At 48.6% G+C, this 13578-nt stretch overlaps 2 protein-coding genes across 2 annotated transcripts; one reads left to right on the top strand and one right to left on the bottom strand.

Moving 5' to 3' along the window:
• Positions 1-2758: 2758 nt before the first annotated feature.
• On the top strand, positions 2759-8561 carry LOC119290955 (beta-galactosidase 6-like). Its single transcript, XM_037569637.1, has 17 exons — positions 2759-3538; positions 3638-3733; positions 4102-4214; positions 4315-4381; positions 4474-4710; positions 4790-4984; positions 5087-5174; positions 5281-5399; positions 5613-5774; positions 5872-6089; positions 6182-6288; positions 6419-6528; positions 6651-6758; positions 6897-7004; positions 7189-7400; positions 7738-8074; positions 8166-8561. The coding sequence occupies exons 1-17, from the start codon at positions 3362-3364 to the stop codon at positions 8271-8273; spliced, it is 2562 nt and encodes an 853-aa protein (XP_037425534.1). The 5' UTR covers positions 2759-3361; the 3' UTR covers positions 8274-8561.
• Positions 8562-10251: 1690 nt separating this feature from the next.
• Positions 10252-13570, bottom strand: LOC119290954 (protein FAR1-RELATED SEQUENCE 6-like). Its single transcript, XM_037569636.1, has one exon. It carries the CDS (start codon positions 13460-13462, stop codon positions 10442-10444), a length of 3021 nt encoding a protein of 1006 aa, XP_037425533.1. The 5' UTR covers positions 13463-13570; the 3' UTR covers positions 10252-10441.
• Between the last annotated feature and the right edge of the window lie 8 nt (positions 13571-13578).

Consider the following 13578-nt stretch of genomic DNA (forward strand, 5'->3'; position numbering starts at 1 on the left):
GCGCGGGCGCCGCCGTGCAGGCACTTAAGCGGGCGCCGCAAGGGACGAAGGATGGTACATCGGGATGACGCGCACGTCGGAGCTGCGGAGGGCCGGAGATCGACGCCGCAACGACCTCTCGTATCTGCTGCGACGCACGGGGAGAGAGAGCCAACAGTGACGCCGCGCCCGCAGCGCAGGCCCGGGGTCCATTCTGGTTCACCTGTTCCGTTCCGTTCGCGTTCCTCGCCCTGGATATGGGTTGAGATTTGAGGTGGCAAATTAATGGAGTGGAAATGTCTCGAGAGATGCTGGGGGCTTTGTCTCTTTTTCGTTTTGATGAACAGATTGCTTTGTCTTTCTGTGCGAGCTATTAGCACCAACTGCGACTGACTCGAGCTGCGGCGACACACACACACCTTTGCTAGACTTTTGGAAGACTTACGGGCAGATTCACCACGGAATTATCCTACAGCTACAGGTGACGCGGCATCTTTTGCTGCAGCACCTGCTCCGTGGAAAGTAGTAGCGGAGCCGTAGCGGAGTGCCGTCCGATCCTGGAGTCCGTACGTAGTGGGTTAGGCTCAAGACTCTGCGTTGCTAATTTCAGTTTCTTTCCTTTGACAAAGCGGGGCCTGTTCTGCCCGTGCCAATTCCAGACGCTGGCTGTGGTGAGTCACAGTGTGACCGACAGAGATAAACATGATGGGCCACTGATCAATAAATTGCTGAGGTTTTGATTGTGCCGGGCCGAGCAATTGTCAGGTTGCTTTTCTTCAGTTTGTTTGCCCAGGTTTAACTTCGACATGTGATATATTTGTCTTCAAAAGTGTTCTCTAATTTTGATCTCAGATGCTTCTGCCGTGAACCATACAGTCCGAAAAATTGGAAAAACAAATTCAAAATACTCTGGATTTTTTCAAAAAACATTTCTTAGTTTTCTACCTTTGTGCAAAATTTCGTGATGAAATCACATTTGTGAAGGTCTGGGCAAAAATAACAAAATCAGCACTCTAAAAAGCTTTCAAAAGTAGTTTTCATGTTTTTCCACAACTTCACCTTCCGTGTCTTTCCACAACTTCACCGACTGTTGCCAGAAATCCCTTTCTCTGTGACGAAACCACACGAGCGCGGCAGCGATGGACAACTTATGTTCCGTCTAACACTTGTCGCCTCGTCATCTTCCATTGCGCCAAATTAAGCCACCATTTTCCACCTTTGTGACCATTTTCGTTTTTCTCAAACCCTCCCTAACAAGATAAGAAAGATGGATCCTTCCTGCGGTATAGTCCAGGACGCCGGCACTGCGGTATATCATATGCATCACTAGAGCACGTAGAGACGGGGAAGAACGACAACGTTGTTCTAGACACGAGAGGCATATCCATCTTCAACTATGGGTGGTTAAAGGGAACAAATAGAACATAAGTTGAATTCAAGTTTGACTACTTTATTTGAAAATGTAATGTTTGAATTGTAATATTTAAATTTAAACTAGCATTACATTTGAATTTTTTCACTGATCAAAGAATTATGCTCATCCATGGTTATTTTGAAGTGCTGCGGACTTTAAAAAAGAAAAGAAAACAAGGGTGGATGTTTGATGGATAGTATTGCATGACCGACTCCTATATCTGTGTCTGCGAACGCGTTCGTGGACGCAACTAGTTTCATCAATGAAACCTATCACCAGCCTAGCCTATGACATTATTTGAGATTTTGAGAGTGGCGGTTGCCTAGTTGCCTCACAGGATTCTTGTGCGATGAGGCTACCGTGCCACAAAATCGTTGGCAACGGCTTTTTAAGGGAACTTCTATCATTAGTATCTTGCAATATAAAGAAAATGCGTGCATGGGATCTTTGATAGGTAGCCCCATTTAGAGCGAAAGGTTGTGGTACAAGCTTCATTGTGAATAAAAGGCTAAAATCTCAATGCTTTTAAGAAGCGGAAATCACTAAAAGTTAATCTCCTGCATAGTTCTGGTAGCAGATAAGCTTCGCCGACAAGTTTCCATCTCTTTCCACAACTTCACCGACTGTTGCCAAAACTTCCTCCCTCCCTCTCCCTCTCTGACCTGACGAAGCCGCGCGGGCGAGGCAGCGATGGACAACTCGCTCCTGTCTACAGCTCGCCGCGTCATCATCTTGCACTGCTCCAAATTAAGCTGTACCACTTTCCACCCTTGCCAATTGCCACTTCCATTTTTCCCAAACCCTCTCCAACAAATAAGAAGATCGATACCTCCCGCGGTACAGTCCACGACGCCGGCAGTGCAGCATATGATAGGCATCACCAGCGCGCGGAGACGGGGAAGCGACAACGCCGTTCGTGACCCGAGCGGCAGCCGTGGTACAACTAGCCCTAGTAGCGCTACGTGCCGTGCTGGACTGCTGGTAATGGGGATGATGGATCGACAAGCGACAACGCCGGCCGGTCACCGCACACGACCCATGTCCGTCTGTCGGTGTGGCGCCGAGTAGCTAGCTTTGCTAGCCGGCCCCTTTCCTATCATTCTTTTCTTTACTAGTTTCTGCGAGGCCAATACAAAGGGCACATGGCCGGAGACGTACGGCGAGGGGAAATATTAAACGCTGCTGCAGTAAGGGAAAAAGAGTTTGATGTAGTAATTTTCAGCGAGGGAAAAAAGAGAATGAGGGCAAGGAAGGAAGGAGGGAAGATGGTTGCGTTACTTCCCGCTGCCCACCCATCAATCATCCGCGCCGTGTGTACCACCGAACCATCACGCCACCGCCATTAACTACTACTGCTAGCAGCAACTCGCAGCGGGAGTAAATTCTTTCCTCCTCCCGTCGATCCGATCCGATCCAGTTCAATCTCGTTTTCATCGCGATCACACCACAGGTCGCCGCCATTGTTGCCGTTGCTTGCAAGTAGCAGCAAACCTTACGCCGGGGCAAGTCAAGAGGAAGATCCACGAGAGAGACCACAGCCACAGCCACGACCACACCTGCCCCATTGCCTGCCGCGAGCGCGCAAAGCCTTTTTAATCGAGCACCACCACCACCGCATCCACAAGAAACAAACAAAGCGAGAAAGCGAGGTGCATTTCGTTTGTGCGCGCCCTGCTCTGGGGTGTATATTAAACTGGTGTTTGGGTGTGCTCTGCAGCTCCGTTAAATCCCATTTCGCCCGGGAAGCCAAGCCACACACCGAGGCACCGAGCTAGCAGCTTCTCTCCTCTCTTTTTTCTTTTCTCTCACCGCCCCCCACCCAGCAACTCCATCTCCTCCTCTACCTGCTGCTGCTCGCCGCCCTCGCTCCACTACCACCGCGCTAGCTCGGCTAGTACACCGAACGCCATCATCCCGCAAACAAGGTGCAGTTGTTGTCCTTGTTTCTTCTCGGGAGAGCCGCAAGCAATGGCGGCCGTCGGCAGGCTGCCGAGCGCGGCGGTGGCCCTGCTCCTCGCGCTGCTCTGCCTGGCGGGGACGTCGGCGGCGACCAACGTGACGTACGACCACCGTGCGTTGGTCATCGACGGCGTGCGCCGCGTGCTCGTCTCCGGCTCCATCCACTACCCGCGGAGCACCCCCGACGTACGTCCCGCTCTCCCGGCTCTGCTCTGCTTGCTTTCTTTCTTACTCTGTTCTCCGAGGAGAGCTGACGCTAGCTAGCGTTGCCGTGGTTGATTGCAGATGTGGCCGGGGCTGATGCAGAAGGCCAAGGACGGCGGGCTGGACATGGTCGAGACGTACGTCTTCTGGGACGTCCATGAGCCCGTCCGGGGACAGGCACGTTCTCCACTCCATACCGGCCAGGCCATCAACCTCCCTCTCTCTTTGCTGCTATGCTATTTTCTCTAGTGTCATACTACTTTCGTTTTTGCTTTTCTCATATCATCTCTTCCAGCTGGTCGTCATGTGTGAAAGGGCGGTGCTTTGCTTCCCCTGCACCCTACTACGCTTTATTCTTCCCACTCACTGCCAAGCTCTTTAATCACTTATCGATCGTACACTACCTATCATGAGCTTCGAACTAGTGACATATATTGCCTAGAAACACATATATTTGTCTTGGAAGTTCACATTGTGTCGGTGTCTGTTAGTGTTGCAAAATCAAGTCACAAAAACTCTGACGGTTACGAGCTGCAACGTGACAGTACGACTTCGAGGGCAGGAATGACCTGGTGAGGTTCGTCAAGGCCGCCGCCGACGCCGGGCTCTACGTGCACCTCAGGATCGGCCCCTACGTCTGCGCCGAGTGGAACTACGGGTCTGATACCCCTCTCACTCTGCAGCATTTCCCCCTGTCCGATCCCCGTTTCAGCAGGAGAAGCGATCGTGCTTAACTGTGTGCTGTTGATTGCGTGCAGAGGCTTCCCGCTATGGCTGCACTTCATCCCGGGGATCAAGTTCCGCACCGACAACGAGCCTTTCAAGGTACGCGGCGGCATAAAAATAAGAGAGCATTGCGCAAATGCAATGCAGCTTGATGGATCGATCGATGAGTGAAATGATTTCTGTGCGTGCAGACGGAGATGCAGCGGTTCACGGAGAAGGTGGTGGCGACGATGAAGGGCGCGGGGCTGTACGCGTCGCAGGGCGGGCCCATCATCCTGTCGCAGATCGAGAACGAGTACGGCAACATCGACTGGCAGTACGGCGATGCCGGGAAGTCGTACATGCGGTGGGCCGCCGGGATGGCCGTCGCGCTCGACACCGGCGTGCCCTGGGTCATGTGCCAGCAGGCCGACGCGCCGGCACCCCTGGTAAGCTCATCGTCGGCCCTGCCTGGGTCGTTGTTGGCGACGGCAACGTGACTGAACTCGAGAGGAAAAAAACATGCAGATCAACACGTGCAACGGGTTCTACTGCGACCAGTTCACGCCAAGCCTGCCCAGCAGCCCCAAGCTGTGGACGGAGAACTGGAGCGGCTGGTTCCTCTCCTTCGGCGGCGCCGTGCCGTACCGCCCCACCGAAGACCTCGCCTTCGCCGTCGCGCGCTTCTACCAGCGCGGCGGCACCCTGCAGAACTACTACATGGTACGTACTACGCTGCTAGCTGATGCAGCCAGCCAAAATGGATGGATGCTCCTCTGCTCTGCTATATATGCTCCCTGTAGCTAACTCGGGCTCTGTCGGCAGTACCACGGAGGGACCAACTTCGGCCGCAGCTCGGGAGGGCCGTTCATCTCCACGAGCTACGACTACGACGCCCCCATCGACGAGTACGGTGAGTGCCCGTCTTCTTTCCTTCTTGAGCTGCCCATGTCTCCGCTCTCTTTTTATCTCTCAGTTCCTGAACAATGTATTTGCCCTTCTCGCAATGTGTGATTCAGGGCTAGTGAGGCAGCCAAAGTGGGGCCACTTGAGGGATGTCCACAAGGCGATTAAGATGTGCGAGCCTGCGCTCATAGCAACTAATCCATCATACATGTCCCTGGGTCAAAATGCTGAGGTACGATTATCTGCTTTTCTTTTCCAAAAGCAACTTTTGTTTAACGAAAAAAGAGAGACAAATCAAAGCAACTTTCGTTTTATAACGAGAAAAGAAAGACAGGTCAATCAGCATCACGGAGCAAATCTTGTTCAGGAATGATACCTTTATTTATGGTCTGCTCTATTGTGCTTACTGATGATGATGGTATCTGCATTTTTCTTCTGGCTTCAGGCGCACGTATACAGGGCCGGTTCACTGTGCGCGGCATTCCTCGCGAATATGGACGAGCAGTCTGATAAGACTGTCACCTTCAACGGCAAGGCGTATAAACTCCCCGCGTGGTCTGTCAGCGTCCTTCCTGACTGCAAGAATGTGGTGCTGAACACTGCCCAGGTATGTGCATTGCCTTGCTCAAGAATCAAGATAAAGAAGCGGTGTTTCTGGAACCAATCTTGACCTTGGATCTGATTACGGTTACTACTCTTCGCAGATCAACTCTCAGGTAGCATCTACACAGATGAGAAACCTGGGGTTCAGGACTCAAGCATCTGACGGCTCGTCCGTCGAAACAGAACTCGCTTCTTCTACCTGGAGCTACGCCGTAGAACCTGTCGGTATCACAAAGGAGAACGCCATGACAAAGCCTGGGCTGATGGAGCAGATAAACACCACCGCGGACGCCAGTGATTTCCTGTGGTACTCAACAAGGTACAGGATTGCACTCTTAGCTGTACTTGTGCACATGGTGATCGATAAACTGGCAGTGCCAGGTTTTACCAACTGATTTCTACTGTGTGCAGTGTCGTCATTAAAGGCGGCGAACTGTACCTGAATGGCAGTCAGTCCAATCTGCTTGTTAACTCACTTGGGCATGTTCTTCAGGTCTTCATCAATGGCAAGTTTGCAGGTAATGTGTGAGAAGAAAATGCAAACTCATTCAGATGACATTTGGACTGTCATGTTAATTACCAACATTCCTATTTCATTTGTAAGGTGCATTTGTGTACTGAAATGTGTAAGTATTGAAATCTTACCAGGCAGCAGTAAGGGCAATGCTAGTAGCTCCCTGATCTCATTGACAACACCAGTTACACTTGTACCTGGAAAGAATAAAATAGATCTTCTGAGTGCAACAGTTGGTCTGACGGTGAGTCAGTATCCACTCTACTCCATTCTGCTGTCCACTGTACTTTGACATTTTAAAACAGGTATTCAAAAATGTAAAACCACATCTAATACCAAGTTACTAACATTGTACTTTGGCTTCAGAATTATGGTGCATTCTTTGACCTAGTTGGTGCTGGAATTACCGGTCCAGTAAAGCTGACTGGGCCGAAGGGTATGCTCGATCTATCTTCTGCAGATTGGACATACCAGGTGTGTACAACCAGTAATCTGGGTTGAGCAATTATTGGCAAATGTTGTTTTCGAATCCCTTAACTAGTACAGGTAAACCATAGCGTATAGTAACACTATTGTTGCTTTTTTCCTTATCAAAATATTTGGTGACTCCAGATTGGACTCAGAGGAGAAGACTTGCACCTGTATAATCCTTCAGAGGCCTCTCCAGAATGGGTATCAGATAACTCTTACCCAACCAATTACCCTTTGACCTGGTACAAGGTCAGTATGATCCTCCGACCATGAAACTGTGGTAGCTTGGTAGCATTTGAATATGTGTAGTACTGTAGATCCATTATGAGCTCAGTTGTCTGCAGATGAACATTCTATTTATGTGATTGGCCTATTTTACTTGAGTTTATTACCTTGGGAATCAATGCTCTAACTGCAAATGCCCGAAATGCAGAGCAAATTTACAGCTCCCGCAGGCGATGATCCTGTTGCCATAGACTTCACAGGAATGGGGAAAGGTGAGGCGTGGGTGAACGGGCAGAGCATTGGTCGCTACTGGCCAACAAATATCTCTCCGCAAAGTGGCTGTGTTAATTCATGCAACTACAGAGGAACTTACAGCGCAAAGAAATGCCTGAAGAAATGTGGGCAGCCGTCACAGATTTTGTAAGAATCCTCTCCACCAAAATTCACACCATCTTTCGCTACCTACAGGCAGAGCCCATTCTAATGTTTTATATGTTGCCATAGGCTCATACTAAAATGGTTTAAGCACCCTTTCAATTAAATGTATTATTTGGATGTTCATGGCGTTTAACTTTTACGTTGGGACCAAAGTAATGCTATATTGGTCACTCGTTGATACTTGCATACAAATGAAGGCCAGGTGGTTTCAGCATTGAATTTATGACCACCACAACAGTATAGGCTTTCCTCTTCGTACAAGAAACATATGAACTGCTACAATGGGATGACTAATTCAATTTCTTACCTTGTTAAACAGGTATCATGTGCCCCGTTCGTTTCTCCAACCAGGCAGCAATGATATAGTCCTTTTCGAGCAGTTTGGTGGTGACCCAAGCAAGATATCCTTCACGACGAAACAGACAGAAAGTGTATGTGCACACGTGTCTGAGGATCATCCTGACCAAATCGATAGCTGGATCTCCCCCCAGCAGAAATTACAGAGGTCCGGGCCAGCACTTCGTCTGGAATGCCCCAAAGAAGGTCAGGTCATCAGCAGTATCAAGTTTGCAAGCTTCGGGACACCGAGTGGCACCTGTGGGAGCTACAGCCATGGCGAATGCAGCAGCTCTCAGGCTCTGGCAGTCGCTCAGGAGGTAACTCCAATCTGTTCCACTTCCACACTTGCTACGTCTTTTTGTAGAGTTTATCTTCATGATACTGACAATGCTGCGGGGAACTCTCCAGGCATGCGTCGGGGTGAGCAGTTGCAGTTTGCCCGTGTCAGCAAAGAACTTCGGAGATCCATGCAGAGGAGTCACAAAAAGCCTTGTGGTCGAAGCTGCATGCTCATGAGTCATGACATGTTTGATAAATGTTATTAGTAGGAAGTAAAAGCAGATTGAGGGGGTGAACCAGATTCCTCCTCTTTGTAGACAAACAGGCAAGAAACAATGATTGTTTCAGAAATGCTATTCGGATGGAATAAAATATTCCAAAATCTATTAGAGCCATGGAAGCTAGTAAATTGTCTACTTAGAATGGGTTGTGCTACTTGTTAGTAGAACAATTCTACACATTCCTACAATGTATTCTTTCGCAATAGAGATAAGTCCAATGAAAAAGCACGCATTGTCTGTTGAATGTAAATCTCTCAAGACGAGAGGTTAACATTTACACCTGAAACCCTAGATACTACTTCCTCCGTCCGGAATTAATTAATTAACGTTCAAACGGATGTTGCATCCGTTTGAGCGTCAACTCATTCCGGACGGAGGGAGTACTATCTAATCTGAGTACTATCTAATCTGTGTCGAAAAATTTGCGATACTCTAATTTTGTCCAGTTATTCTGAAAACACTTTAGATTGAAACAGCTGAAGAGTGCACCTTGCTGAAGTTCTGAAAATCCAAAAGACTTCTAATGTTGATATGTATCAGGATGATGTTATAAAGTTGCGGCATATGGTTTCTTCTTGCAGCACTTTTGCTTCATCAACCCTTAAAAACGACTCTGTAGGTCTGATGACTCCAATCTTCATGATGTAGAACAGAACGAATGGCAATGATATTCTTGTTCAGGTTCAGGTCCGGATGCTTTGATGTTGGCCTTGTTTGGCTTTTGGCCAATCTGGGCGATTTCAGACATGGAGATTTCTCTCCCTTCTACTCCCTCCGTTTCTAAATATTTGTCTTTCTAGAGATTTCAACAAATGACTACATACGGAGCAAAATGAGTGAATCTACACTCTAAAATATGTCTATATACAACCGTATGTGGTAGTCCATTTGAAATCTTTAAAAATACAAATATTTAGAAACGGAGGGAGTATGATGTAACGACTGGGACTCTCCCTGTTTTCCCCCTGCTTAATCAATGAAAAGGCAAAGCTTTTGCCTTTCTTCTTCTTCAAAAAAAAAAAAAAACAGAACATAGAAGAATGAAGTTTGAACATACCCTGCATGCCGAAGGCGGTGAGGTTCGCCTCAATACATCCATCGATTTGGAGGCAACTTTTGAGAAATCCCTCAATCAATTAGGAGAATCTCTACCAATTTGAGGCTTATCTGAAAAACGTCTCCAAAGCTGCATCCAGGCTATAGATGATTTTAAGATGAACTCTCCAAAATGCCTCCTTAAACACCATTTTGAGACGTTTCCAAGCAATTATAGGCAGTTCGAATCAAACAAAGTGAATACCACAAGCTTGGCTCACATAGATTTCCTATGAAATGCGAAGATCAAAGTTAGCATGCCAATATGCATCAGGTGCTGCATCGCAGCAGAAGGCAAATAGGAGTATTAACTAAGTGCTCGTGTAGAACAGGGAACCAGCTTGAAGCAATGCTGTGCACTGGACGTGAGGACGTGAAGCTTCTTCTATCTATAAAAGATTCTCTACCTTAACCCTGAAATATAACAGGCTGACACCTTCTCAAACAACAGAGCGAAATATTTCCATGATATCCAACCAATTGCTTCCCAGCAGATGCACTACAGCCAAAAAAAGAGCCAAAGCAGTTGAACTGCAACATAGCTTGCGAGTAAGCCACGAAGTTGTAATCATAATAATTACTCCCGCTGTAAACTAAGATAGGATGTTTTAGACACTTGACATCTAGAACGTCCTATATTAGAGATTAATCTTAAATTTTATGTCTGGATAAGCTGCCAGCACAAAAAAATGGAAAGCACAAGGCAGTACAGTGCTATCGACAGCTCAAACCAGAACATCATCTAAGCTGCGAAACTAGAGGCATCGCACTTGCAATTACCAGATGGAAAGGATTGTTACTATCTATCAACAATCAACAATATGCAGAGAACGATGCCATTCAAGTAGCTAACTGCAACTGCCAGACAGGGAAAAAATGTTACAGGAGAGCTGCCAACAATCAATGTTTGATCTGCAATTAGTACAAACTAGTTGATTAGTGGTACTGCCTGAACTAAGAACATACATATCAACATACAAGAAGGTCGTCTCCCTTTCTAAACAAATGTTACAGCAGTAGACAGTTAAACTACCCCACATGCATTCCACCTCCGATGAAATAAGTATTGGTTTCCACATTGGATCTCTTGTTTGAGTCCATCACCTGATCTCTCATATTGAGGAGTTGTTTGGGATGGTAAACTGGTGGGTGTGGATGCATTTGCATGAAATCTGTTGCAGCCATTGGCAAAGAACTCTCCAGGTTGACGTTCGCCAAATCAAAAGTGTGCATCGCATCATCCTGAGAAGTGGATACCATGTTCATATCCACTCTCGTGTCACCGTGTATCATGTGAGGGGACGTCATGTTCATATCAACTCTTCTGTCTCCATGTATCAGGTGTGGTGACGCCATGTTCATATCAACTCTCCTGTCCCCATGTATCAGATGAGGGGATGTCAGGTTCATATCAACTCTTCTGTCGCTGTGTATGAAGTGTGGCGACCCCAGGTTCATATCGACTCTTCTGTCCCCATGGATCAGGTGAGGGGACGTCATATTCACGTCTACTCTTCTCTCCCTCTGCATCAAGTGAGGGGCTGTCATGTTCATGTCAACTCTTCCCTCTCTGTGGATAAGGTGGGGTGTTTGCATTTCCATATCGGCTCTTCTGTCTCCATGGATCAGGGATGGCATGTTGGATGCCATGTTATCCTCATGAACCAGGGCTCTTGTATTTAATGGCATGTTTGCCTCAACCCTTCTGTCCCTGTGAATGATGGATGTGGTGTTTGATGCCATGTTCACATCAACTCTTCTATCAGCGGATACCTGACCAGTTACTGCCATATTTACATCAACCCGCTGATCACCTTGCTGGGTCTGGCCAGGCCTTACTAGTTTGCCCTTCGCTTCTTTCATGGCAGACAGCACAAACTCCTTCAACTCAGGTTCTCTAGCCCCAATATCGATAACATCTTCTAAATATTCATGGCCACGCACGTACAGATCATCAAAAATGCTCGAATCTCTCTGCAATGCCACAGAGTTCGAGCTTGCAGACGCGTGAATAATTCTGAAGTCCTTCCTCCAGCGGCTGAGGATGTACTTTGATGGCAGCATCAACACATTCTCTTGCTTCAGAACAGACAGAGCATGGCTGCAAAGAATGCCCCGTGATGGAAAAGAGCGACAAATGCACCAAACATCCTTGTCAGAATTGTTGTAGACAACCGTATAGTCAACCTTCTTGCCCTGTATTAACTCGCTGACCATGTAGGTAATTGAATTCCCGCTCCTGTCTACCTCTTTACAAATAACATGCATTAATTGCTTGATCTCATCTTGGAATGCCTGAAACATGGGTACTGTATACAGCTCCAGAAGTTGCTCCTCAAATGGTAATCCTGACAGCAAAGTGAGCCTAGAATAATAGGAGCGCAAATCATCGTATGCTTCCCTTTCCAGCTTCCCTCTGAGGGTAGTCTCATATTGCTCAAGGAAAACTGGTAATGTGGTTTTACTTGTCACAACACCATCAAAGTATGGATCTGGTTTTTCAACCTTCCTGATAGCAGATGTGCCAGCCCAAAACGAATGATTGACATAACCAGGAGCCCACTGCTTCCGGCAGCTGTATAGTGCAGAGAACCATTCATTATCTTTCAGCTTGTAGTGCTCAACCATGGCCTCCCACTCCTTTTCAAAGTCAGTAAGAGTGACTGTGTCATAAACAACCTCCTTGAATCTCAAAGAAATTGCCTCTTTCTCATGTGTACGTCCCACGTTTTCTTGGAGCTTCTTCAAGATATGCCAAAAGCAGAAGCGGTGCCTTGCATCTGGCAAGACCTCAGACACAGCCTCTGCCACGACATCTGAATAACTAGTTGTAATCGCCTCTGGTGGCTTGCCATTCATACAGCTCAGCCACCTCTTCAACAACCAGACATAGTTCTCTTTACTGTCTTTGGAGAGCAGACCACAACCAAGTAGCACAAGGTGGCCATGGTTATTCACCCCAAGGAGTGTGGCCAAAGGGAGGCTAGCACGAGAGTGCTGCAAGTACATTACATCAAGTGAAATGACATCACCAAAGTAGCGGTACTGGGCCTGAGACCTCAAATCTGTCCAGAAAAAATTCTTCATGCGACTTTCCTGATCAAGATCCCAGCTATGAATGAAGTTTGGTTTCTTTTCCTGCATCATTTCGATGAACTTCTTGACTGCAATGAGGTCTTCGTCCCCGAAGCGCTGCACAAAACTGTCGGTTCTATTAAACCTCAACCCACCAGCAGCAGCTCCACCACTGAGGCTCCGCTTGGGGCGAGTCGGAAACTTCCTGGTCTCAGCAATCTCACTCAATGACTTCTCCACCATCTCATCCATCTCCACAGTAATCTTGGCCTTCTTCTTGGCTGACTCTGGCATCTCCCTGTAGGCTTTTAAAAACCTCACCATATCCGGTGTGCAAGGGTGGTTATGCTCCAAGTCGACGAACTCCACCTTCCACCTATCGTTCACCCGCTTGTCACGGATGATCAGCATCGCCTTGCATCCAGTCTTCTCGGCGGTGGTACGCCGAGCCCGCTTCTCCGGGGTGGCTGCCCCACGCTTGTTGCGGAGTGGGTAGCGGGCGCCTGAATCTTCCGACGGGGTGGCGGCCCCTTCCCGGGACTTGCCAGCTTGAGTGCAGCTGAAGGTGGAGCGGTAGCGAATCCCCTCGTAGTTGTGGCAGGTGCGGCGCACGGCGTGGAATCCCATGCGGAAGGCGTATGCCTTGTAGAGCGAAAACGCCTCGTCGACGGAGTCGAACACCGTGCCCACCCGCGGCACGAGAGCTTCCTCCAGCGTGCGCGGCACGAAGTTCTCGCCCCCTCCGGCGCCGTCCGCCGCCCCGTCGTCGTCGTCGGAGGCGACGAGCACCTCGTCCTCGCCCTCCTCCACCACCACCTCCTCTTCATCCTCGTCCTCCGCGGGGTCGGCGTTGAGATCGTCAGCAATCTCGTCTTTGACCCGCCCGGCGGCCGCGGCAGCCTCCTCCTCCTCACAGCTAGGGTTTTGCGCCTGGGTGGCGCGTGAGTGAGGGGGCCGCTCAGAACCCTCCTCCATGGGTGGCCCGAGTATTTACCCACCCCACAGCCAGTGGCGACGCCTCCCCAAAACCAAAAGTATTAACACTAGAGGTACAGGGGGGCGGATACCTCGCGGTGCGAAATGGCTAGGGT

Source organism: Triticum dicoccoides, chromosome 4B (assembly GCF_002162155.2).
Source record: "Triticum dicoccoides isolate Atlit2015 ecotype Zavitan chromosome 4B, WEW_v2.0, whole genome shotgun sequence".
NCBI lineage: Eukaryota > Viridiplantae > Streptophyta > Magnoliopsida > Poales > Poaceae > Triticum > Triticum dicoccoides.